Source organism: Rhinatrema bivittatum, chromosome 8 (genome assembly GCF_901001135.1).
Source record: "Rhinatrema bivittatum chromosome 8, aRhiBiv1.1, whole genome shotgun sequence".
Taxonomy (NCBI): Eukaryota; Metazoa; Chordata; class Amphibia; order Gymnophiona; family Rhinatrematidae; genus Rhinatrema; species Rhinatrema bivittatum.
This window is the reverse complement of record NC_042622.1, coordinates 265,406,170-265,433,918: the sequence shown is the minus strand read 5'-3', so window position 1 is coordinate 265,433,918 and position 27,749 is coordinate 265,406,170. Positions and strand designations below refer to the sequence as shown.

The 27,749-nt window shown below is 47.1% G+C and overlaps 2 protein-coding genes across 2 annotated transcripts in view; one reads left to right on the top strand and one right to left on the bottom strand.

The window, feature by feature from the left end:
- LOC115098354 (butyrophilin subfamily 1 member A1-like) overlaps window positions 1–2,631 on the bottom strand; it is a 59,462-nt gene extending 56,831 nt beyond the window's left edge. Inside the window, exon 1 of the mRNA XM_029614896.1 lies at window positions 2,139–2,631. The gene's annotated coding sequence lies outside the window, so the exon portion shown is untranslated. The remainder of the gene's footprint in view (window positions 1–2,138) is intronic.
- Window positions 2,632–22,939: 20,308 nt separating this feature from the next.
- On the top strand, window positions 22,940–23,884 carry LOC115097629 (olfactory receptor 50-like). The gene has a single exon (XM_029613568.1). The coding sequence runs from the start codon at window positions 22,940–22,942 to the stop codon at window positions 23,882–23,884; it is 945 nt and encodes a 314-aa protein (XP_029469428.1).
- Window positions 23,885–27,749: the final 3,865 nt, after the last annotated feature.

Genomic DNA, 27,749 nt, shown 5'->3' with positions numbered 1-27,749 from the left:
CGAACGAGCCGGGAATCACGTGGCGCCGCGTCACTCAGACGCGACGTCACGTGATTCCCGGCAAGTTCGCGCCGGACGGCTCGTTCGGCCCAAAAAGAACTTTTGGCCAGCTTGGGGGGGTCAGGAGGCCCCCCCAGGCTGGCCAAAAGTTCTTTTTGGGCCGAACGAGCCGTCCGGCGCGAACGAGCCGGGAATCACGTGACGTCGGCATCACGTGATTCCCGGCTCGTTCGCGCCGGACGGCTCGTTCGGCCCAAAAAGAACTTTTGGCCAGCTTGGGGGGGCCTCCTGACCCCCTCAAGCTGGCCAAAAGTTCTTTTTGGGCCGAACGAGCCGTCCGGCGCGAACTTGCCGGGAATCACGTGACGTCACTTCTGAGTGACGCGGCGCCACGTGATTCCCGGCTCGTTCGCGCCGGTCGGCTCGTTCGGCCCAAAAAGAACTTTTGGCCAGCTTGGGGGGGCCTCCTGACCCCCTCAAGCTGGCCAAAAGTTCTTTTTGGGCCGAACGAGCCGTCCGACGCGAACTCGCCGGCAATCACGTGACGCCGCGTCACTCGACGTGCCACCGATGTCACATGCTTCTCGCCAAGGATTGCAGAAATGACGTCCTCACTCCTCGCTCGATCACCAGGGAGTTGTGGTAAGTCTGGGGGGGGATTAAGGAGGGTGAGGGGGTTTAAATTTTTTTTTTGCACATATGTACATATACCCAACTCATTGGATTTTTTTTATGTCCATATTGGCCGCAAGTGGGACCCCCTTTCGGACATAAAAAATATGAACATAAAATTTTGCTCTGCACATCCCTAGGTCTCAGTACTAGAATAGCAGGGGGTGCTGCAGCGCAGGAGTGAGGTGCATTGGCAGAGCTGCGTGTGTGAGGGTCTCAGTCCTGGAATAGCAGGGGATACTGCAGGACGGGAGTGAGGTGCATTAGCAGAGCTGTGTGTGAGGGTCTCAGTACTTGAATAGCAGGGGATACTGCAGGGCAGGAGTGAGGTGCATTGGCAGAGCCGTGTGAGGGTCTCAGTCCTGGAATAGCAGGGGATACTGCAGGACGGGAGTGAGGTGCATTAGCAGAGCTGTGTGTGAGGGTCTCAGTACTTGAATAGCAGGGGGTGCTGCAGCGCAGGAGTGAGGTGCATTGGCAGAGCCGTGTGAGGGTCTCAGTCCTGGAATAGCAGGGGGTGCTGCAGCGCAGGAGTGAGGTGCATTGGTAGAGCTGTATGTGTGAGGGTCTCAGTACTTGAATAGCAGGGGGTGCTGCAGCGCAGGAGTGAGGTGCATTGGCAGAGCTGCATGTGTGAGGGTCTCAGTACTTGAATAGCAGGGGGTGCTGCAGCGCAGGAGTGAGGTGCATTGGCAGAGCTGCATGTGTGAGGGTCTCAGTACTTGAATAGCAGGGGATACTGCAGGGCAGGAGTGAGGTGCATTGGCAGAGCTGCGTGTGTGAGGGTCTCACTACTGGAATAGCAGGGGATACTGCAGGGCAGGAGTGAGGTGCATTGGCAGAGCTGCGTGTGTGAGGGTCTCAGTACTTGAATAGCAGGGGGTGCTGCAGCGCAGGAGTGAGGTGCATTGGCAGAGCTGCATGTGTGAGGGTCTCAGTACTTGAATAGCAGGGGATACTGCAGGACGGGAGTGAGGTGCATTGGCAGAGCTGTGTGTGAAGGTCTCAGTACTTGAATAGCAGGGGGTGCTGCAGCGCAGGAGTGAGGTGCATTGGCAGAGCTGCCTCTGTGAGGGTCTCAGTCCTGGAATAGCTGGGGGTGCTGCAGGGCAGGAGGGAGGTGCATTGGGTTTCAGTACCAGAATTATAGAGTCCAGTATTCAGTGTTTCTGTTCTGGGCATGGCTGGTTTTATAAGTAACAGATTTATATTCAGACTTGGTAATGGAAATGTATATTAACTTCACAAAATCTTCGTTAAAATGACAATCTATGCATTATTAATAAAACTCTGTCAGTCCTGAGGTAAGAATTAATCAGAGGGGAGACTCTCTCCTCCCTCTGCACCACAGGGCACTCTCACACTCAGCACACACCCAGTCACTCCCAGCAGCAAAACCCCTCCCCTTTTACAGCTCTACTGAGGGGCTCCTGGGCGAGGGATCGGGGAGTTTGGGGGTCTCTTACCTCTCGTGCTCAATCTTCCCAGTGAGAGAATCTCTGAGGTCTCAGGCAGTTCTTCTAGGACTTTGCCAGTCTCACTTCCTCTCCTTCTTATTGCAGGAAGGTATTTGGAAATCTGGATTTATAAACCTCAAAATCTTCCGAACACCGGGACTTCAGTCGCCCGCTCTTCTGCAGACTTTTACAGCACAAAATACAAGGAAACTTTCCCTGAAATCTGCTGCTCCCACAGTGACAGTGAAAGTGAAAGTGCAGTAAACTGGTTTTATTCTGCCTCTGCCTTTTCGCCACAATCAGATCTGGGTTAAAGGTGACTTTTAAATCTTAAACCCTGGCTTTCCTGATCTCAGCTCGCTCAGTCCTAACCTTGTTTATGCGAACGAAAAAACATCCCGAAAGCTGTGTCTGTGCCTCCCTCCTGGCTCACTGCACTTTTCCTCAGCTCAGCTCAAACACCGCCCCGAGATCCTAGAAGAAATGGCTGCACGGCCCTCACGTATCCTCCCACCACCTGCCCAAGGATACGCACGGGAGGAGAAGCTCGCACCGAGGCAATGAAGCGCGCCCAGCCAAGCGCAGGGGTTTACGCGCGTTCTGAATGAGCTGGACTAGCGCCCGATGCAATAAGGGGATTCCTAGACTTTTTAGATAACAGCAACAAGACAGCCTAAATCAGGGACCCTTACCATGAGTTCCAATCAGCGCCTGCTCCAGAGAGTTTATAATCTAAGATTAGACGTTAATACAATTACTTAAATTCACAATCTCTAATCCCCTCCCTGTCACTCTCATGTGTCACTGAGACCCCTCCTCACATTCACAGGCTCTAATCCCCTCTCTGTCATTCTCACTGTCACTGAGACTCCTCCTCACATTCACAGGCTCTAATCCCCTCTCTGTCATTCTCACTGTCACTGAGACCACTCCTCACATCGACAAGCTCTAATCCCCTCTCTGTCATTCTCACTGTCACTGAGACCCCTCCTCACATTCACAGGCTCTAATCCCCTCTCTGTCATTCTCACTGTCACTGAGACCCCTCCTCACATTCACAGGCTCTAATCCCCTCTCTGTCATTCTCACTGTCACTGAGACTCCTCCTCACATTCACAGGCTCTAATCCCCTCTCTGTCATTCTCACTGTCACTGAGACCACTCCTCACATCGACAAGCTCTAATCCCCTCTCTGTCATTCTCACTGTCACTGAGACACCGCCTCACATTTATAGGCTCTAATCCCCTCTCTGTCACTCTCACGTGTCACTGAGACCCGTCCTCAAATTCACAGGTTCTAATCCCATCTCAGGCACTCGTGTGCCACGAAGACCCCCTTCTCACATTTGCAGGCTCTAATTCCATCTCTGGCACAGTCATGTATCACTGAGACCCCTCCTCATGTCCACAGGTGCTAATCCCCTCTCTGTCATTCTGTCACTGAGACCCCTCCTCACATTCACAAGCTCTAATCCCCTCTCTGTCCCTCTCATGTGTCACTGAGATCCCTCCTCACATTCACAGGCACTAATCCCCACTCTGTCACACATGTGCCACTAGACTCCTCCTCACATTCACAGACTCTAATCCGCTTTCTGTCACTCTCGTGTCACTGAGACCCCTCCTCACATCCCCAGGGTCTAATCCCCTCTCTGTCACTCTCAGGTGTCACTGAGATCCCTTCTCACATTCACAGGCTCTATTTGCCTCTCTGTCACTCTCATGTGTCACTGAGACCCCTCCTCACATCCACAGGCTCTAATCCCCTCTCTGTCATTCTCACTGTCACCCTTCCTCACATCCACAGGCTCTAATCCCCTCTCTGTCATTCTTACTGTCACTGAGACCCCTCCTCACATTCACAGGCTCTAATCCCCTCTCTGTCATTCTCACTGTCACTGAGATCCCTCCTCAAATCCACAGGCTCTAATCCCCTCTCTGTCATTCTCACTGTCACTGAGACCCCTCCTCACATCCACAGGCTCTAATCCCCTCTCTGTCATTCTCACTGTCACTGAGACCCCTCCTCACATCCACAGGCTCTAATCCCCTCTCTGTCATTCTCACTGTCACTGAGACCACTCCTCACATCCACAGGCTCTAATCCCCTCTCTGTCATTCTCACTGTCACTGAGACCCCTCACATCCACAGGCTCTAATCTCCTCTCTGTCATTCTCACTGTCACTGAGACTCCTCCTCACATTCACAGGCTCTAATCCCCTCTGTCACTCTCATGTGTCACTGAGACAGTTCCTCACATTCACAGGCTCTAATCCCCTCTCTGACACTCTCATGTGTCACTGAGATCCCTCCTCACATTCACAGGCTCTAATCCCCTCTCTGTCATTCTCATGTGTCACTGAGACCCCTCCTCACATGCACAGGCTCTAATCCCCTCTCTGTCACTCTCATGTGTCACTGAGACCTCTCCTCACATTCACAGGCTCTAATCCCCTCTCTGTCATTCTCACTGTCACTGAGACTCCTCCTCACATTCACAGGCTCTAATCCCCTCTCTGTCATTCTCACTTTCACTGAGACCACTCCTCACATCCACAGGCTCTAATCCCCTCTCTGTCATTCTCACTGTCACTGAGACCCCTCCTCACATTCACAGGCTCTAATCCCCTCTCTGTCATTCTCACTGTCACTGAGACCACTCCTCACATCGACAGGCTCTAATCCCCTCTCTGTCATTCTCACTGTCACTGAGACACCTCCTCACATTTATAGGCTCTAATCCCCTCTCTGTCACTCTCACGTGTCACTGAGACCCCTCCTCAAATTCACAGGTTCTAATCCCCATCTCAGGCACTCGTGTGCCACTAAGACCCCCTTCTCACATTTGCAGGCTCTAATGCCATCTCTGGCACAGTCATGTATCACTGTGACCCCTCCTCATGTCCACAGGCGCTAATCCCCTCTCTGTCATTCTGTCACTGAGACCCCTCCTCACATTCACAAGCTCTAATCCCCTCTGTCACTCTCATGTGTCACTGAGATCCCTCCTCACATTCACAGGCCCTAATCCCCACTCTGTCACTCTCATGTGCCACTAGACTCCTCCTCACATTCACAGACTCTAATCCCCTCTCTGTCACTCTCATGTGTCACTGAGACCCCTCCTCACATCCCCAGGGTCTAATCCCCTCTCTGTCACTCTCATGTGTCACTGAGATCCCTTCTCACATTCACAGGCTCTAATCCCCTCTCTGTCACTCTCATGTGTCACTGAGACCCCTTCTTACATTCACAGGCTCTATTTGCCTCTCTGTCACTCTCATGTGTCACTGAGACCCCTCCTCACATTCACAGGCTCTAATCCCCTCTCTGTCATTCATACTGTCACTGAGACCCCTCCTCACATCCACAGGCTCTAATCCCCTCTCTGTCATTCTCACTGTCACTGAGACCCCTCCTCACATCCACAGGCTCTAATCCCCTCTCTGTCATTCTCACTGTCACTGAGACCCCTCCTCACATCCACAGGCTCTAATCCCCTCTCTGTCATTCTTACTGTCACTGAGACCCCTCCTAACATTCACAGGCTCTAATCCCCTCTCTGTTATTCTCACTGTCACTGAGACCCCTCCTCATATCCACAGGCTCTAATCCCCTCTCTGTCATTCTCATTGTCACTGAGACCCCTCCTCACATCCACAGGCTCTAATCCCCTCTCTTGTCATTCTTACTGTCACTGAGACCCCTCCTAACATTCACAGGATCTAATCCCCTCTCTGTCATTCTCACTGTCACTGAGACTCCTCCTCACATTCACAGGCTCTAATCCCCTCTGTCACTCTCATGTGTCACTGAGACCCCTTGTTACAATCCCCTCTCTGACACTCTCATGTGTCACTGAGATCCCTCCTCACATTCACAGGCTCTAATCCCCTCTCTGTCATTCTCATGTGTCACTGAGACCCCTCCTCACATGCACAGGCTCTAATCCCCTCTCTGTCACTCTCATGTGTCACTGAGACCTCTCCTCACACTCACAGGCTCTAATCCCCTCTCTGTCATTCTCACTGTCACTGAGACTCCTCCTCACATTCACAGGCTCTAATCCCCTCTCTGTCATTCTCACTGTCACTGAGACCCCTCCTCACATCGACAGGCTCTAATCCCCTCTCTGTCATTCTCACTGTCACTGAGACACCTCCTCACATTTATAGGCTCTAATCCCCTCTCTGTCACTCTCACGTGTCACTGAGACACCTCCTCACATTTATAGGCTCTAATCCCCTCTCTGTCATTCTCACTGTCACTGAGACCCCTCCTCACATCCACAGGCTCTAATCCCCTCTCTGTCATTCTCACTGTCACTGAGACCCCTCCTCACATCCACAGGCTCTAATCCCCTCTCTGTCATTCTCACTGTCACTGAGACACCTCCTCACATTTATAGGCTCTAATCCCCTCTCTGTCACTCTCACGTGTCACTGAGACCCCTCCTCAAATTCACAGGTTCTAATCCCATCTCAGGCACTCGTGTGCCACTAAGACCCCCTTCTCACATTTGCAGGCTCTAATGCCATCTCTGGCACAGTCATGTATCACTGTGACCCCTCCTCATGTCCACAGGCGCTAATCCCCTCTCTGTCATTCTGTCACTGAGACCCCTCCTCACATTCACAAGCTCTAATCCCCTCTGTCACTCTCATGTGTCACTGAGATCCCTCCTCACATTCACAGGCCCTAAGCCCCACTCTGTCACTCATGTGCCACTAGACTCCTCCTCACATTCACAGACTCTAATCCCCTCTCTGTCACTCTCATGTGTCACTGAGACCCCTCCTCACATCCCCAGGGTCTAATCCCCTCTCTGTCACTCTCATGTGTCACTGAGATCCCTTCTCACATTCACAGGCTCTAATCCCCTCTCTGTCACTCTCATGTGTCACTGAGACCCCTTCTTACATTCACAGGCTCTATTTGCCTCTCTGTCACTCTCATGTGTCACTGAGACCCCTCCTCACATTCACAGGCTCTAATCCCCTCTCTGTCATTCATACTGTCACTGAGACCCCTCCTCACATCCACAGGCTCTAATCCCCTCTCTGTCATTCTCACTGTCACTGAGACCCCTCCTCACATCCACAGGCTCTAATCCCCTCTCTGTCATTCTCACTGTCACTGAGACCCCTCCTCACATCCACAGGCTCTAATCCCCTCTCTGTCATTCTTACTGTCACTGAGACCCCTCCTAACATTCACAGGCTCTAATCCCCTCTCTGTTATTCTCACTGTCACTGAGACCCCTCCTCATATCCACAGGCTCTAATCCCCTCTCTGTCATTCTCATTGTCACTGAGACCACTCCTCACATCCACAGGCTCTAATCCCCTCTCTGTCATTCTCACTGTCACTGAGATCCCTCCTCACATCCACAGGCTCTAATCCCCTCTCTGTTATTCTCACTGTCACTGAGACTCCTCCTCACATTCACAGGCTCTAATCCCCTCTCTGACACTCTCATGTGTCACTGAGATCCCTCCTCACATTCACAGGCTCTAATCCCCTCTCTGTCATTCTCATGTGTCACTGAGATCCCTCCTCACATCCCCAGGGTCTAATCCCCTCTCTGTCACTCTCATGTGTCACTGAGATCCCTTCTCACATTCACAGGCTCTAATCCCCTCTCTGTCACTCATGTGCCACTAGACTCCTCCTCACATTCACAGGCTCTAATCCCATCTCTGTCACTCTCATGTGTCACTGAGATCCCTTCTCACATTCACAGGCTAATCCCCTCTCTGTCACTCTCATGTGTCACTGAGACCCCTTCTTACATTCACAGGCTCAATTGCCTCTCTGTCACTCTCATGTGTCACTGAGACCCCTCCTCACATTCACAGGCTCTAATCCCCTCTCTGTCATTCTCACTGTCACTGAGACCCCTCCTCACATCAACAGGCTCTAATCCCCTCTCTGTCATTCTCACTGTCACTGAGACCCCTCCTCACATCCACAGGCTCTAATCCCCTCTCTGTCATTCTCACCTTCACTGAGACCCCTCCTCACATTTACAGGATCTAATCCCCTCTCTGTCATTCTCACTGTCGCTGAGACCCCTCCTCACATCCACAGGCTCTAATCCCCTCTCTGTCATTCTCACTGTCACTGAGACCCCTCCTCACATCCACAGGCTCTAATCCCCTCTCTGTCATTCTCATTGTCACTGAGACCACTCCTCACATCCACAGGCTCTAATCCCCTCTCTGTCATTCTCACTGTCACTGAGATCCCTCCTCACATCCACAGGCTCTAATCCCCTCTCTGTTATTCTCACTGTCACTGAGACTCCTCCTCACATTCACAGGCTCTAATCCCCTCTCTGACACTCTCATGTGTCACTGAGATCCCTCCTCACATTCACAGGCTCTAATCCCCTCTCTGTCATTCTCATATGTCACTGAGATCCCTCCTCACATCCCCAGGGTCTAATCCCCTCTCTGTCACTCTCATGTGTCACTGAGATCCCTTCTCACATTCACAGGCTCTAATCCCCTCTCTGTCACTCATGTGCCACTAGACTCCTCCTCACATTCACAGGCTCTAATCCCATCTCTGTCACTCTCATGTGTCACTGAGATCCCTTCTCACATTCACAGGCTAATCCCCTCTCTGTCACTCTCATGTGTCACTGAGACCCCTTCTTACATTCACAGGCTCAATTGCCTCTCTGTCACTCTCATGTGTCACTGAGACCCCTCCTCACATTCACAGGCTCTAATCCCCTCTCTGTCATTCTCACTGTCACTGAGACCCCTCCTCACATCAACAGGCTCTAATCCCCTCTCTGTCATTCTCACTGTCACTGAGACCCCTCCTCACATCCACAGGCTCTAATCCCCTCTCTGTCATTCTCACTGTCACTGAGACCCCTCCTCACATTTACAGGATCTAATCCCCTCTCTGTCATTCTCACTGTCGCTGAGACCCCTCCTCACATCCACAGGCTCTAATCCCCTCTCTGTCATTCTCACTGTCACTGAGACCCCTCCTCACATCCACAGGCTCTAATCCCCTCTCTGTCATTCTCACTGTCACTGAGACCACTCCTCACATCCACAGGCTCTAATCCCCTCTCTGTCATTCTCACTGTCACTGAGACACCTCCTCACATTTATAGGCTCTAATCCCCTCTCTGTCACTCTCACGTGTCACTGAGACCCCTCCTCAAATTCACAGGTTCTAATCCCATCTCAGGCACTCGTGTGCCACTAAGACCCCCTTCTCACATTTGCAGGCTCTAATGCCATCTCTGGCACAGTCATGTATCACTGAGACCCCTCCTCATGTCCACAGGCGTTAATCCCCTCTCTGTCATTCTGTCTCTGAGACCCCTCCTCACATTCACAAGCTCTAATCCCCTCTGTCACTCTCATGTGTCACTGAGACCCCTTCTTACATTCACAGGCTCTATTTGCCTCTCTGTCACTCTCATGTGTCACTGAGACCCCTCCTCACATTCACAGGCTCTAATCCCCTCTCTGTCATTCATACTGTCACTGAGACCCCTCCTCACATCCACAGGCTCTAATCCCCTCTCTGTCATTCTCACTGTCACTGAGACCCCTCCTCACATCCACAGGCTCTAATCCCCTCTCTGTCATTCTCACTGTCACTGAGACCCCTCCTCACATCCACAGGCTCTAATCCCCTCTCTGTCATTCTTACTGTCACTGAGACCCCTCCTAACATTCAGAGGCTCTAATCCCCTCTCTGTTATTCTCACTGTCACTGAGACCCCTCCTCATATCCACAGGCTCTAATCCCCTCTGTCATTCTCATTGTCACTGAGACCACTCCTCACATCCACAGGCTCTAATCCCCTCTCTGTCATTCTCACTGTCACTGAGATCCCTCCTCACATCCACAGGCTCTAATCCCCTCTCTGTTATTCTCACTGTCACTGAGACTCCTCCTCACATTCACAGGCTCTAATCCCCTCTCTGACACTCTCATGTGTCACTGAGATCCCTCCTCACATTCACAGGCTCTAATCCCCTCTCTGTCATTCTCATGTGTCACTGAGATCCCTCCTCACATCCCCAGGGTCTAATCCCCTCTCTGTCACTCTCATGTGTCACTGAGATCCCTTCTCACATTCACAGGCTCTAATCCCCTCTCTGTCACTCATGTGCCACTAGACTCCTCCTCACATTCACAGGCTCTAATCCCATCTCTGTCACTCTCATGTGTCACTGAGATCCCTTCTCACATTCACAGGCTAATCCCCTCTCTGTCACTCTCATGTGTCACTGAGACCCCTTCTTACATTCACAGGCTCAATTGCCTCTCTGTCACTCTCATGTGTCACTGAGACCCCTCCTCACATTCACAGGCTCTAATCCCCTCTCTGTCATTCTCACTGTCACTGAGACCCCTCCTCACATCAACAGGCTCTAATCCCCTCTCTGTCATTCTCACTGTCACTGAGACCCCTCCTCACATCCACAGGCTCTAATCCCCTCTCTGTCATTCTCACTGTCACTGAGACCCCTCCTCACATTTACAGGATCTAATCCCCTCTCTGTCATTCTCACTGTCGCTGAGACCCCTCCTCACATCCACAGGCTCTAATCCCCTCTCTGTCATTCTCACTGTCACTGAGACCCCTCCTCACATCCACAGGCTCTAATCCCCTCTCTGTCATTCTCACTGTCACTGAGACCACTCCTCACATCCACAGGCTCTAATCCCCTCTCTGTCATTCTCACTGTCACTGAGACACCTCCTCACATTTATAGGCTCTAATCCCCTCTCTGTCACTCTCACGTGTCACTGAGACCCCTCCTCAAATTCACAGGTTCTAATCCCATCTCAGGCACTCGTGTGCCACTAAGACCCCCTTCTCACATTTGCAGGCTCTAATGCCATCTCTGGCACAGTCATGTATCACTGAGACCCCTCCTCATGTCCACAGGCGTTAATCCCCTCTCTGTCATTCTGTCTCTGAGACCCCTCCTCACATTCACAAGCTCTAATCCCCTCTGTCACTCTCATGTGTCACTGAGATCCCTCCTCACATTCACAGGCCCTAATCCCCACTCTGTCACTCATGTGCCACTAGACTCCTCCTCACATTCACAGACTCTAATCCCCTCTCTGTCACTCATGTGCCACTAGACTCCTCCTCACATTCACAGACTCTAATCCGCTTTCTGTCACTCTCATGTGTCACTGAGACCCCTCCTCACATCCCCAGGGTCTAATCCCCTCTCTGTCACTCTCATGTGTCACTGAGATCCCTTCTCACATTCACAGGCTCTATTTGCCTCTCTGTCACTCTCATGTGTCACTGAGACCCCTCCTCACATTCACAGGCTCTAATCCCCTCTCTGTCATTCTTACTGTCACTGAGACCCCTCCTCACATCCACAGGCTCTAATCCCCTCTCTGTCATTCTCACTGTCACTGAGACCCCTCCTCACATCCACAGGCTCTAATCCCCTCTCTGTCATTCTCACTGTCACTGAGACCCCTCCTCACATCCACAGGCTCTAATCCCCTCTCTGTCATTCTTACTGTCACTGAGACCCCTCCTAACATTCACAGGCTCTAATCCCCTCTCTGTTATTCTCACTGTCACTGAGACCCCTCCTCATATCCACAGGCTCTAATCCCCTCTCTGTCATTCTCATTGTCACTGAGACCACTCCTCACATCCACAGGCTCTAATCCCCTCTCTGTCATTCTCACTGTCACTGAGACCACTCCTCACATCCACAGGCTCTAATCCCCTCTCTGTTATTCTCACTGTCACTGAGACCACTCCTCCATCCACAGGCTCTAATCCCCTCTCTGTTATTCTCACTGTCACTGAGACTCCTCCTCACATTCACAGGCTCTAATCCGCTTTCTGTCACTCTCATGTGTCACTGAGACCCCTCCTCACGTCCACAGGCGCTAATCCCATCTCTGTCCCTCTCATCTGTCACTGAGATCCCTTCTCACATTCACAGGCTCTAATCCCCTCTCTGTCACTCTCATGTGTCACTGAGATTCCTCCTCACATTCACAGGCTCTAATCCCCTCTCTGTCACTCTCATGTTTCACTGAGATCCCTTCTCACATTCACAAGCTCTAATCCCCTCTCTGTTACTCTCATGTGTCACTGAGACCCCTCCTCACATTCACAGGCTCTAATCCCCTCTCTGTCATGCTTACTGTCACTGAGACCCCTTCTTACATTCACAGGCTCTAATCCCCTCGCTGTCATTCTTACTGTCACTGTGACCTCTCCTCACATTCACAGGCTCTAATCCCCTCTCTGTCACTCTCATGTGTCACTGAGACTCCTCCTCACATTCACAGGCTCTAATCGCCTCTCTGTCACTCTCATGTGTCACTGAGACTCCTCCTCACATTCACAGGCTCTAGTCCCCTCGCTGTCATTCTCACTGTCACTGAGACCCCTCCTCACATCCACAGGCTCTAATCCCCTCTCTGTCACTCTGTCATGGCCGGCGCCATTTTTAACGATGGCGCTGGCCATCCAGTGCTCCCTCCATGTGACAGGGGCCGGCCAATGGCACGGATACCCTGTCACATGGTAAGGGCAAAGGCCATCGGCGCCATTTTGATTAGTGGCAGCCGACGGCCCGAGAGCGGGACATCACTCCTGGGACCCCCACTGGACCACCAGATACCTGTAAATTGTTTCTGGGGGGGTCGGGAGGGTGGGGGAAGCTAAGGGAATAGTTTTAAAGGGTCAGGGTGGGTTTTTTGTTTATCGGCTCGAGTGCAGCCAATAAACAAAACCGCGATCGGGCCGGATGAAAAAAAAAAACACGATGTGAATCGGAACCAGAATCCGAACCAATTCCGGTTCTGATTCACATCTCTAATTAAAAGCAGTTTGTGGATTTTTTCTCTAGGAACTTACCCAAGCGATATAGAGGCATTATGACATTTTCCGTTTTATTCACCATTCCCTTCCTAATAATTTCTAACATTGTTTGCTTTTTTGACCACCACAGCACACTGAGCTAACGAATTCAATATATTATCCACTATGATGCCTAGATCTCTTTCCTGGGTGAGAACTCCTAAGATAGAACCTAACATTGTGTAACTATAGCAAGGGTTATTTTTCCCTAAATGCATCGCTTTGCATTTTCCACGATAAATTTCATCTTCCAGTCTCGCAAGGTCCTCCTGCAATTTATCACAATCCGCTTGAGATTTAACTACTCTGCATAATTTTGTGTCATCTGCAAATCTGATCACCTCACTCGTATTCCCATCCAGATCATGTTTTAATATATTGAAAAGCACCGGGCCAAGTACAGATCCCTGAAGCACTCCACTATTTACCTTTTTCTGCTGAGAAAATTGTCCATTTAATCCTACTCTCTGTTTCTGGTCTTTTAACCAGTTTGCAATCCACAAAAGGACATCGTCTCTCAGGGTAAAGGTTGGAGAGTAAATGCATCCTTATTGTGTCATAAACCCTTTTGTAATATTATTAGAGAGGGCGTGGCAGATTCCTTGAGATTCATAACTCGGCAGAATATTCTCCAGAATTGTTATGGGCAACTTTGAAAACAGTACTGCAGGGTCAGATTATCAGTTTTACTAAGAAAGACTCCAGCATGAACAGTCTTTGGAGTGGAAATTTAGAATGAGCACATAAACAAACATACAGGTTCATACCGCCTTTATCGGGCTTTAGAAAAGTGCAGGGCAGATCTCCGGGAGCTACAACATGAGGTTATAGAAATAGCCATGCGATACTGTAGACAGCATTATTATGAACATGGGGGTTAAGATATGCCGTACTGGGTCAGACAAAGGGTCCATCAAGCCCAGCATCCTGTTTCCAACAGTGGCCAATCCAAGTCACATGTACCTGGCAAGTACCCAAACATTAAATAGATCCCATGCTACTAATGCCAGCAACAAGCAGTGGCTATTCCCTATTGATTAATAGCAGTTTGGACTTCTCCTCCAGGAACTTATCCAAACCTTTTTTAATCCCAGCTACACTAACTGCACTAACCACATCCTCTGGCAACAAATTCATCAGCTTAATTGTGGGTTGGGTGAAAAAGAATTTTCTCTGATTTGTTTTAAATGTGCTACTTGCTAACTTCATGTAATGCCCCCCAGTCTTTGCATTATTCAAAAGCATAAATAACCATTTCACATTTATCCGTTCAAGTCCTTTCATGTTTTTGTAGATCTCTATCATATCCCCCTTCAGCCATCTCTTCTCCAAGCTAAACAGCCCTAACCTCTTTAGCCTTTCTTTATAGGGGAGTTAGCCAGATACCTCAACCCCTCTGTTATGACCGTCGGTCGCAGAAGGCTGCGACCGCTATTACTCACTTTATGTGCCACTGCCCTCTCTCCTCTGGGAAGACTCGCGGCTGTGGCCAGCCACCTCCGACCCTCATGGCTCCGTTCCAGGACTCCCTAGGGTGGCGAGGATGCCGTTGACCACCATGTCTATCCCAGGCCATCCTAGGAGCATGCGCGTGCTCCATGGCCCTCCTTTAAGGACGCCAGGGCGGGAACCTCAGGGGTGTCTCCCCTTGCTGACATCACGAGCCCTGGACTCTTAAGCACCATCGGGGCCTGGCTCTTATCAACTTGGCAACGAGTTCCCTCCTTGCTGAATCCAGCTCTTCTTACTACGGACGTTGATTCCTGGTTCCTGCTTCAGCTGGCATGAGATACTCTAGGGTACCCACTCCTCGGGGGCCCTGTTCCAGTCTCTGGCTATCCGTTTCTTGGAGGGTCCTGCGCCTTGACGCTGTCTGCCTTCTGCCCCCTCTCCTCGGTGCTATTCCAGGAACTACTCTTCAGCGAATCTCTAATTCGGTGTATCCCGCGATGTGGACCATGGCCGTTCTACTCTACAGTGAGTAGAGATGTGAATCGTGTGCCAGATCGTCTTAACGATCAGGTTCGGCTGGGGGGGGGGGGGGAAATCTGATCGATAAGATATGTGAATTGGAATCGTTTCCGATTCCAATTCACATCGCTAATTTTTTTTTTAGGGAGGCCCGAGCCGCTAAAAAAAACCCCACCTGACCCTTTAAATCGACCCCCCACCCTCCCGCCGGCCATCCAGTGCTCCTACCATGTGACAGGGGCCGCCCAATGGCACGGATCCCCTGTCACATGGTAAGGGCAAAGGGGCATGGGCGCCATTTTTTTTTAGCGCAGCTGATGCCTGGGAACGGGAAATCGCTCCCCGAGGCCCCCCTGGACCACCAGGTAATTTTAAAAGGTTTTGGGGGGGGTCGGGAGGGTGGGGGAGGCTAAGGGGGGGGCCAATTTAAAGGGTCGGGTGGGTTTTTTTTTTTTTATCGGGCCATCGGCGCCATTTTAATTAGTGGCAGCCAAAATGGCGCCGATGGCCCGAGAGCGGGAGATCGTGCCGGGACCCCCCCCCCAAATGGACCACCAGGTAATTTAACATTTTGGGGGGGTTCGGGAGGGTGGGGGAGGGTAAGGAATTGGTTTTAAAGGGTAGGGGTGGGTTTAGGGGTTGTTTTGGTGGTGCCGGTTTTCCCGCCCTCCCCCAAATAATTCCCGTGCCCTATTTAACGATTTAGGACGATTTATGACAATAAATCGGGGGCATTTGTATTGTATCGTGCACTCTGACGATTTAGGACGATTTTAAAATTATCTGACGATAATTTTAATCGTTCAAAAACGATTCACATCCCTAACAGTGAGTCTCTACCTTGATGTACCCCCCGCTGCGGACCATTGCCGTTCTACTCTACAGTGGGTGTACCCCGAGTCTCTGCCTTGGTGTACCCCGCGCTGCGGACCATTGCCGTTCTACTCTACAGTGAGTCTCTACTTCGGTGTACCCCGCGCTGCGGACCATTGCCGTTCTACTCTACAGTGAGTCTCTGCCTCGGTGTACCCTGCGCTGCGGACCATTGCCGTTCTACTCTACAGTGGGTGTACCCCGAGTCTCTGCCTCGGTGTACCCCGCGCTGCGGACCATTGCCGTTCTACTCTACAGTGAGTCTCTACCTCGGTGTACCTCGCGCTGCGGACCATTGCCGCTCTACTCTACAGTGAGTCTCTACCTCGGTGTACCCCGCGCTGCGGACCATTGCCGTTCTACTCTACAGTGAGTCTCTACCTTGGTGTACCCCGCGCTGCGGACCATTGCCGTTCTACTCTACAGTGAGTCTCTACCTCGGTGTACCTCGCGCTGTGGACCATTGCCGCTCTACTCTACAGTGAGTCTCTACCTCGGTGTACCCCGCGCTGCGGACCATTGCCATTCTACTCTGCGTGTGGAGACCAACATGGATGGACTCCGCCCCGGGCCCACTGCCTCAGCGCTCTGCTTCCTGTGACCTAACGCTGGTGTACCCCACTCCGCGGACCATTGCATGCGCTAGAGAACTGGGACTGTGCTGCGCTTCTCCCGCTGTGCCCTTGCATCACCAGAGACCCCTAGAGCTTCCCCGTGTCCCGGGTGGCCTACATCATTCTTCCTGTGCTGACTCTCCCTGTGGCTCCACTCCTGGGGTCACCCTCGCACGCACTCTCCTTACGCTGCTGCATCCCTCGCTCCTCGGTGCCTGTTCAGCACTTACCACTAGGGGGACCTATTCAGGTTAACCTTCACCCACACCCCAGTCTTCTGCTCTTCCTGGGCTGTGTCACCCTTAGCTCAGACCTCACCTCCCAACAGTGAGGCTCAGTAGGGCTCCTCCCTGTGGGCCAAGGACCCACTGACCTACAAATCCTAACAGCCTCCCAGAAATGCCCTCGGAATGCCTCTTTTTTATCCAGCTAGATTTTAGTCAAATAATGACTTATCCCGCTAAAATCTAGCTGGATAAATGGCTCGTTATTCAGAAACTTGCCATTTATTTGGATAAAAAGTGAGTTAAGAGTTGAACACAACACTGAAAATTAATCCATAAGTTTCTTGCATCAGGTGTACCCTGTTTCCATTCGGCTAAGACAGAAATGGTAATGATTAATTAACGTTGTGTGTTAAGGTTTGAGAGCCAGAGCCTCGAAGTACTTAAGTCATTAATGCCAAATCCCAGATCAACCTATTAATGCTTCTCTTAATTACTGCTTTTTCACAGCACTAAAACACGACTATTCCCTTGTTCCTCAACAGTTCCTCTCCAATTAAACATTTATGCTGTCCAAGATTCAGAGTAGAAAGATAATCTTGTTTTCAACATAACACAGTATCAGAATAATTCACGTTACCCACTTACAAGTGCAATAACTTTACAGGGGCAACAATGTATGGAGGCTTCAAATATTATAAACTTGTTGGTTTTTATAGGAATCAGAGGGATAGCTGTGTTAGTCTGGAGTAGTAAAAATGACGAAGGGCACTCTGTCCTCAAAAGCTCGCTCCTCAATAAATTGGTTCGTCTATAAGGTGTCACCCTCTTCTTGTCATTTTTACAACACCAGACTGACATCTGATGAAGTGGATTCTGCCCTCAAAATCTAATCTCATTCCTCAATAAATTGGTTCGTCTATAAGGTGCCACCCGACTCTTGTCATTTTTAAAGGAATCGAGAAGTAGATATGCAGAAGATAGCCAGCTGGATAAACATATTCAGCGAACTTGTCCCAGATATCCAGCTAATTTTAGACCCGCTCAATAGCAAATCAAATTTATCTGGCTAATTTAGCTGGTTAAATGTGAATATTGCTACTTATCTGGCTAAGTTATTTGGATAAGTAACTTATCACTGGAATACCCTGGTCTTGCTCAACTGCTAAGCAGCGGCTGCTAAACATTGATAAATATTACAATGCACCACTTAGTGCTAAATATCAAGTCCCTGGTATCAGATATATTTTTTTTAATGATACTGAGATCTGCACAAAGATAATGTAGGATGCCTTAAGCCCTTACATTTCCCAAACAAATCCAGTCCCCATTCATCACCTGCCTCTTGTTTCACTAGAATAAATTGCACAGTTTGTGCAAAGACTGAATGAAGGTGGGGTAATTTGCTTTCTTTCATTCTTTTGTCAGAAGACCGCATACATTTACATTTACATTTATTCAGAATTTGTGAATCTCCTAACTCTAAAAGGCCTAGGTGCGATGTACAAGACACATTCATAAAACAATTCCAACATATCATAAAAGGCAAATAAATAAATCGTAAAATAATAAAATCAGATTTAAACTTCATAAAAACAAAAACAGTATTGGGAGTAATAAATAAAAAATAAAATAAAAACCAGACCAAAAAAAAAAACTGGCTTAAAAAAAGCTAATTTAAAAAGAAAGGTTTTAATTAGTTTTCTAAAGATCTTAAGAGAATCGCACTGCCTGATGTCTACTGGAAATGAATTCCAGAGGGTTGGTCCTGCCACTGAAAATGTACATTTACGAGTGATGTGGATGCGGGCCGTTTTTGGAGATGGAATTTCTAGAAGGCCTCGCTGAGAGGAACGTCGTAGTCGAGTAGGATGAATGAATTTCAGAATAGCGTTTGCCCAGTGACGAGAGTGGTCATTAAGACATTTGAAAATTAGCATGCCTGGTTTGTATTTGATACGCTCTTCAATGGGGAGCCAGTGGAGATCTATCGATGTGGCTGAGATAAGATCCTGGCACCTTGATATGAAAGAAAAATTCACAGAACCTGCCAGAAGCTGTTGATGCTAAGTGCTATGCAGCTGCATTTATGTTACCAGCTGAGACTTAGCCCTAGTAGCCATGCTAGTCACATCCAAAGGAGGGACCAGTGAGGACTTGGAAGCTCAAGCATTCGAACATCTGTCAATAGGATCCCCTAGGACCCCCTGACATACTGAAAACGTGCTGTGGATAGGGCTCTGAACAAATTGAGGTTGATATTCTCTGGATCATTTTGTGGGTTACCCAGACAAAACCTGAGATTAGAGATGTGAATTGGAACCAGAATCGGTTCGGATTCCGGTTCCGATTCACATCGTGTTTTTTTTTTCATCCGGCCCGATTGCGGTTTTGTTTATCGGCTGCGCCCAAGCCGATAAACAAAAAACCCACCCCGACCCTTTAAAACTAATCCCTTAGCTTCCCCCACCCTTCAGACCCCCCAAAAAACTTTTACATGTACCTGGTGGTCCAGTGTGGGTCCCGGGAGAGACCTCCCACTCTCGGGCCGTCGGCTGCCACTAATAAAAATGGTGCTGATGGCCTTTGCCCTTTGCCCTTACCATGTGACAGGGTATCTGTGCCATTGGCCGGCTCCTGTCACATGGAGGGAGCACTGGATGGCCGGCACCATCTTTAAAAATGTCAGGGGCCATCCACTGCTCCTACCATGTGACAGGGGCCAGCCAATGGCACAGATACCCTGTCACATGGTAAGGGCAAAGGGCCATCGGCGCTATTTTGATTAGTGGCAGCCCTCAGCCCGGGAGCAGGAGATCACTCTTGGGACCCCCACTGGACCACCAGGTACCTGTAAAAAGTTTTTTGGGGGGGGTCGGAAGGGTGGGGGAAGCTAAGGGATTAGTTTTAAAGGGTCGGTGTGGGTTTAGGGGTTATTTTTGTGTGCCGTTTTTCCCGCCCTCCCCCAAAACGATAAGAGAACCCCCACGAACAATATCGTGGGGTTTTCCTATCGTTTTGGGGGAGCCCCTGATTTCTGACGATTTTGAAAATATCGTACGATATTTTCAATCGTCCGAAGCCCGATTCACATCCCTACCTGAGATCTGAATATTTTCCCCAGCTCTCAGGCTAAATGTTGTCAGGGTGTGGTTAAACTTTAGATGGTGACTGCTGATATTCAATGCTGCCCAGCTAAACCTAGCCAGCTAAGTGCTGGTTGGAAAAATCCCCGCATAACCTCCCCATTCACTGACTCGCTGAATATTGACCTTTCAGGGGGTGACTTTCAAAGCCGTTTCTCAGGGGGAAACAGTACTTTAGCTGTGGAAATGGGGTCTTTGATCATTTCCTTCCCTCAATACGGCTAAACCTATGTTTGTTGTTCTACAATGTGGGTCATTTTACCTCTGTTGTCGGGTGGGAGAGGTGTAGGTTAGTGGAGGGAAATAACGTGTGTAGATGACATTTATAAAAACTACACAATATTTCCAAGATGAAAAGGCACCCAAAGAAGAGCCTGTGCAAATCTCTGTGGATACTTTTATTCCTAGCTCAGAAATCAAAGCAAAATGACATTGGTTATAAGAATGTGCATGAATCAAGTCTTCATTTTCTGTCATTGGCTTTTATTTTTTGGTCACTTTGTTGGGGTCATTTGTTTGTCTCATTTGTCTCATTTGTTTCATTTGTCTCCTTTGTTTCATTTGTCTCATTTGTCTCATTTGTCTCCTTTGTTTGTCTCATTTGTTTGTCTCATTTGTTTCATTATCCCCTCTCCCACTCAGTACTGTAACAGTTACACAAGTTACTTAGGTTAAAGTGAAGAGAACCAGCATAGACCTAGCACTGTTTCATTTTTAGAGCAAGCTGGCCAGCTTTACCGATCAGAACATTTCTCACTGCGTCTGTGCTGTGGAACAGAATAATGGATTATTCTATCACAGAATTATCAGTGCTTTTCTTATTGAGTCCGTGCTGGGTTCTTCTATTGTGGAATTTATCAGAACCTTTCTTCCAGCATCTAGGCCACAGAACATAATAACATTGGGCTGCTCTGTGGCAGCACACTCATCGCTGCATTTCCCAGGATGCTTGCCCTGTAGAATAGTGGATTTTACGATCACAGTGAAGATTGGCAGTTTCTCCTGGTGTCTGTGCTGTAGAAGAGAATAGTGGATTTGCTCAGCATGCTTCTCATGATGTCTGTGCTATTCCATTTAGGAGGGAGCGGGTCCAACATGGCACCCCCACCTAGTGCTCACCGCTCCCCCCAACTGCTTTAAGTCATTATTGTGTTTTGCAGATGAAGCATGCCCTGGGGACCATGAGGAGGAGCAGTGAATCCTTGGCATGCTAATAAAAGGTGGGAAGATCTGTATGGGCTTCTTCTGAGCAGGAGGGTAAGAAAAGCAACAAGTAAAGAGGTTTTCTCTCTACACCAGGTCAGTGCAATGTTTCACAAAGCCCTTATAGCCTAGAAGTATAGCCTGTTTTCATTTTCCTGCTTCAAAGGCACACGTTATTTGAGAACCGTTATTGGATTCTCAGTAGTTAAGCAAAGGAGAGTTTGACAGCTTTAGGAATGCTTTGAAGGAACATTGACAAAAGTTTAAAGAAATAAAATAAGGATTAGAATAATGACCAGAAAAAGAGAGCTGGATCCCCACAGGTCTGTGGCCTCGTGGGTTCTGCATGGAAAAATGTCCATTTTCTTTTCTGTCTTCCATTTATTTCATTGATTTTGTTTACTTTTCCCATCTATGTCATTTTTTCATTCATTTCAATAATTGTGGGTTTGTTTGTTTTTTTTTACAACGCGTGGCTATTTTTACTATCGAGTACATTTCAAAGGGATATCCACGGAAAAGCAGCAGAAACATACATAAGCAGCATGTAATTGCGGGCAGGCTCTTTTATATAGATTGAAAGTGCACATGTATGTTTGCTTTACATGCACATTCACTGGCGCAAGACAGGGACGGTCTGGGGAAGTCTGGGGCAGAGTGAAGAGATCAGCATGGAAGTTTCTATTTTATAAGAGATTTATTTATTTATTTATTATTTTTATATACTGACATTTGATCTCAGTTGAGATATCACACCAGTTTACATTCAGGTACTGTAAGTATGCGTATAAACTATCAAACGTATTCATACAATTGTACACCTGCCAATTGACTAGCTCAAGTGAAATTGGACTTTGGGGTGGGACATCTGGGTGAACTGGGAGGGAGCTCAGGGTGAGGTAGTGGAGGATTTAGGTAAACTGGAGATGGACTGGGTGAACTGGTGGTGATATCAGCAAATTGAAGATTTCAAGAACATGCACAATTGTTTTCAAGATATGTGCATATACTTCAAAATGTACCTGCTTCTGCATATAAATCTGGGTTTTCTCATATTCATGGTTTTTTTTCCAAATGTTCGATATGCATTCATTTGTAAAATAGGTAGAGAATTAAGCGCTTTCATTACATTGCAAATATTTGTGCATACTGACACATCCATGTTTACTTTCAGAGCAGAATTACTTTGCATTTTATAGACGTGCAGCATCCCTAACTTTTGAAATTATACGCCTAAATTGGCCCTTTTGAAAACTTAGTAGAGCTGACTCCCTAAATGTATCTTCCTAGTTTCAATACGAGCCTAAATTTAGATTCCTAAAAAATGAGTAACCATAAGGATGACCTTAGTGTGGGGACACAAAGTTTGGAGTTTAGCATTGATTTTCAGAACCAGGAAAGCAAATTAGGTGTCTAAATCTAGGAAAAATAAGCAGCAGGCCTAAATATAGGATTCTAAGTTTTACGCTCCTAAATTGATGTGGTTTTTTAGCTGAAAACTTACCCTAAATTGGACTGAAAATAGGTGCCTATCTTGGGAACTTAATTTAGGCGCCTAAATTTAGGGGCTCAGCTTTTTTTAATATTGACCTTTATGCACGTAAGTTGCCATACCCAAGGTAAGCCCCATTTAAAGCAAGATAATTCATTCATATAGTCTGTGAATTGCACAAGGAGTTTGAAAATGAATATACACAGGTAAGTTTGCTTTAAAAATACTCGGTAAAGTCTGCATGCACTGTGCGGGCTTTGTGAAAATTGCTCTCTGTAAGGGATTAGGAACTGATCCTGCTGATGGTAGATACTTTCTTAAATATGGCATTTGCAAGGCAGCAGCTGATTATTTTCACCTTGTTCTGAACTCCACAGGTAATTAAAGTCATGGAGACGAGTAATCATACAACAGTGGTGAACTTTATTCTACTGGGTATTTCAGTCCATTCAGCGGACAAGCCCTTCATCTTTGTGCTGCTTTTAACTATGTTCCTGGTCTCTCTGATGGGGAATTCTCTAATGATTGCACTAATATTCATTGATCATCACCTGCACACTCCCATGTATTTCTTCCTCAGTAATTTGTCTTTGGTAGACTTGTGCTACACCTCAGTCACAGTCCCCGTAATGCTGATCAATCTCCTTTCAGAGAAGAAGATTATCTCTTTCCCTGAGTGCATCACCCAACTGTATTTCTTTATTTCTTTAGGGCTTACAGAAATGTTCCTGCTTACAGTGATGGCGTATGATAGATATGTGGCCATTTGTAACCCTATGCATTACACTCTAGTGATGAGCAGGAGGGTTTGTAGTTGTCTGGTTGCTGGTTGTTGGGGCATTGCTTCTTTAAACTCCATACGTCATACTATTTTCATTTCTAGGTTGTCCTTCTGTGGTCCCAACACCATTCACTTCTTCTTCTGTGACCTCCCACCTCTGTTGGGACTCACCTGCTCTGAGATCTCCACCTATGAGTTTGTCTTGTTTATTGAAGCATCAGTCATTGGTCTGGTTCCTTTTCTGTGTATAATCATCTCTTACATTCGAATCATTGCGTCCATCCTGAAAGTTCATTCTGCAGAGGGGAGACGCAAAGCCTTCTATACTTGCTCCTCCCACCTCACTGTCTTGCTTCTCTACGGTGGGAGCACTATCATCAATTATTTCTACCCATCTTCAGCCTATTCCTTGGAAAAGGACGTGGTGATAACTATAATGTGCACGGTGGTTACCCCAATGTTAAACCCGCTCATCTATAGCCTGAGGAACAAGGAGGTAACAGGGGCTCTGAGGAGATTAATAGCAAGAAGAAAATGTTTTCAGAATATTTAACCACAGAACTCCTGTGATTTTTAACTTCATTTGTGACTCCATACTTATGGTACTTATGTGTTCGTTAGGACTGTCTCTCTGCACTAGCTCCACCCCTGTAGCCACCCACTTTTTTGGCTCCTAAATTTAGGATCCTAGTTGACACTAGGGCCCGATATTCAATACAATGAAGAGCAAATACGTTATCTGGCTACAGTTAGCCACATAACTTGTCCTGGATGTTCAGTGGGATAAATGTCCCACTGAATATCCCTGATTAATGTCATCCAGGTAACTGTAGCTGGATAGCTTTAAACTTAACTGGCCAGATTTTGAATATCAGCAGTTAGATAAACCGGAGAGCAGGTCTAAAGTTATCTGGGAACTTTAGTCTTAACTGGTTAAGACTAACATTTTTTTTTTTATTATTTTGACTGGGGGCAGGAGCAGGAATGGGGCAGAAGGAAGGCAGGGACCAGCCACAGTGGTTGGATTCACAATATTAGATGAAGAAGGGTGGGGAGGGGGAAAGCACGCTCAGGATTTGGATCTTTTGAACATAACCGGTTAAGACTAAAGTTCTCAGATAACTTTAGACCTGCTCTCTGGTACGTCGAGATTTAGGCAAAACCTTTATCCAGCTAACTCCTAATAGCAGAGTTAGCCGGATAAAAGTTGTTCATACGTTTGTCACCTCCAGGATAGATTATTGTAACTCTTTTATGCTTGGACTCCCTCAATACCAACTCAACCAGTTACAGTTGTTGCCGAATACGGCTGCCATTCTCCACCCGTTTTTTTGTTGGATCTTCCAAGTAACGGGCAAGAAGAGGAAGGGATTGATTCATTTCCCCCCATCCAAGCGTCGTTCTGTGTCTTCTCTTCCATCACAGCTCATCTTGGAGGATTTCAACGTTGTTCATAAAGGTACTGGGGATGGGGCTTGAGCTGGTAATTTCTCTGCTGTCCTAGCAGAGACGTCGGTCGCCTTGAGCCCAGAACCTAGGACATTTTTGTCTGCCGGCATTGAGGCTAATATAAGCCTGGGGTCAGGGGCCTCATTGGACATTGATTCTATGAAACCCTCAGCCTCAGATGGGGAGGCTTTGATTAATGGAAGCCTGACTGGTGATCAGCAGGTGCCTCAATGGGTTTGAGTCCTGCTGTATTAACGAAGCCAGCTGTACTTACTTTAGAGAAGGGCTTCCCAAACTTATCCTGGAGACCCCACAGCCAGCAGATTTTCAGGATATCCACAATGAATATGCATGGGATAAATTTGCATATCATGGTGACTCAGAATATACAAATTTATCTCATGCGTATTCATTGTGGATATCCTGAAAACCCAACTGGATGTGGAGCCCCCTGGTCGGGTGGGGGAAACCCTGCTTTAGAGAATCTGCAGTCAGCCACAATGGATTAAATGTTTCTTCAATTAACCTATTGCCACTCATTTCTAATGAGCATACCCAATGTATTAGGGAGCAAGAGAAGAAATCAGATCAAGTAGAAAAATTAACTAAGAGGTAGATATTCAAAGTCACTTAGACAGATAATGGGAAAGTTATGCATCTTAATGCAAATGGCTTAGCCATATATTCAAAAGGCTTATCTGTCTAAATTCTAGTTGGATAATGAATTATCCGGCTAGAATTTATCCGAATAAGTCAGGGGCGCTTCTGGGGCAGGAGGTAGGTGTTCCGGGGCGCAGCAGAGTTAGCCGGTTAAGGATAACTCCGATATTCGGTTAACTTAACCCGCTAACTCTAGATGCACCATGGGGCACGTCTAAATTTAACATGAAACCACATATCCGGCTAACTCTAAGTTATCCCACTATATTTAGTGGCACGGCTGCACTGCTGAATATCCCAGTTAAGTTAGCCAGATATATGTATCCGGCTAACTTACCTAGCCGCTCAGCAGCTGAATATTTACCCCTAAGAGTCTATCTGAGTCCATTTCGGCTCTGATTAAAGACAACGTGGTGATCCATTGCAAGTTGGAAAAGCTAGACAACCACTGCAGAAGATTTAATCTTCATATTCTTAATTTCCCCAAAAGCTCCATAATATCACCTCTTTAGATGCTTAAAAAATTATATTGTACCCAAATAATCTGTTCCCCTGAAGGTTAAGGCATACTATTAGCCAGTGCAAGAAGTGGGACAATCTATAACTGGGGAATAGGAGGTGCCTAATTTAGATCGTACAGGGGTTTTTTTTAGGACAGTCATCTGAAGAAAGTAAGGTGAGGGCTATATTACTGGTTAGTTTGAGTTGGAACCAAACAATGGACTATCAGATTATTCTTTTGTTTAAAAGATAAGTTATTTCTGGGTCAAAGAATTGTTGCTAAGGAAACTCAACTAAGAAAAAAATTGTCCCCTCAATACAGAGAGTCCTAGCTTTGAGAACTGTATTTGTTTTACAATTTCCTTGAAAATGTTCTGTTAAATTTAAAGAAGTCAATTATGTTTCTTTGATCCTGCACAGTTAGAGGGATTCTTATAGGATAGAATCCCCCTTAGGGAAGCAGTATCTTAAGTTATGTTTAATCCTAGTCAGTTATGTTATTATTCTTTTCTAATTTCCTTACTGTTGGATTTCCTTTTTTTTTTTCTCTTCCCCATTTTGACCTAATTATTGATGCATACTTTGGATTATAATAAGTATGGCTATGTTCTTGTTTTCTTCTGTTGCTTGTAATTATCCATCAGCTTCTGTCTCTCAGTGTTATTTTATTTTGTAAAAGAAGAATACAAAATAAATTGTAAAAAAAAAAAAAAAAATCGATCATGTATCTCCAATTCTCTAGTCACTATATTGGTTACCCATTGTATATTATAATTAGATTTAAAATTATCTGTTAATTTTTTGAGCACTTCACTCTGGTTCCCCATTAAAAAGATCTATATTTTTTATCCCTTATTCCCTTTCATTCACCTTACACTGTTCTTAAAAGGATCTCCTTCATCTTCCTCCAAACTCAGTTATTAGATTGGATTTTTTTCTTATCGGGCCCCTTTTGTTTGGAATGCCCTTCATATTCACAATCAGTAGGATTACATTTTTAAACATTTTAGAAAGCAATGAAAACATGGTTTTCCAACCAGGCTTATGATTATTAAACAAGTCAGTCAGATTCAGCTCTTTCAATGTCTGAATCTTTGAACTGTTTTTGTGTTTTTCCCGAGTTTTCTCTTTCTGTGTTTAAATCGATTGTGTTTTGTGTTGGCTTTTATTGTAAACCACCTGGATACATTGCTTTTACAGGTGGTAAATTAAATTCAATAAATCATATTTAATCTAACTGTGCCCCACCCTGGAATATTCCCAACATGCCCTTTTTTTAGTCAGCTAAATCTTAACTGGCTAAAGACTTATTTGGCCAACTACAGCTGGAAAAGAAAGAGGAATATTCAAAACTGTAGATGCCTAATTTTGGGTTGCTTTTCAGACTCCTCAGTTCAGCTGAAATTAGTCACCTGACTCAGATGCCCAGCTTAGATGCTCATATTGGAAAGATTTAGATAAGGAAACCTGACTTTTATCTGCATAGATCTTGCCCTTTAAAAAGTTAGCCCCTGTTCTGATCCTGTCCTGGACACAGGGGCTTAGGAGGAGGCTCACGGACCACAGAAGTCTTCCCACATGGGGGGTTGATTCCTTTTAAGGTCCTTGGGGTTTTTGCTTTCTGGGGCTCTTCCAATTATAAGTCCAGTCACAACAAAAATATCACTCAGACTCTAATATTGTTAAAAAAAAAAAAAAGTTCCTTTAATGGTATTGAAGATGTCCAAACACAAAGTTCAAAACCCTGGTACACTAAGACGGTGATTCTCAACCTTTTTTCCCATCGTACTGTGCTACCCCGCCCCACC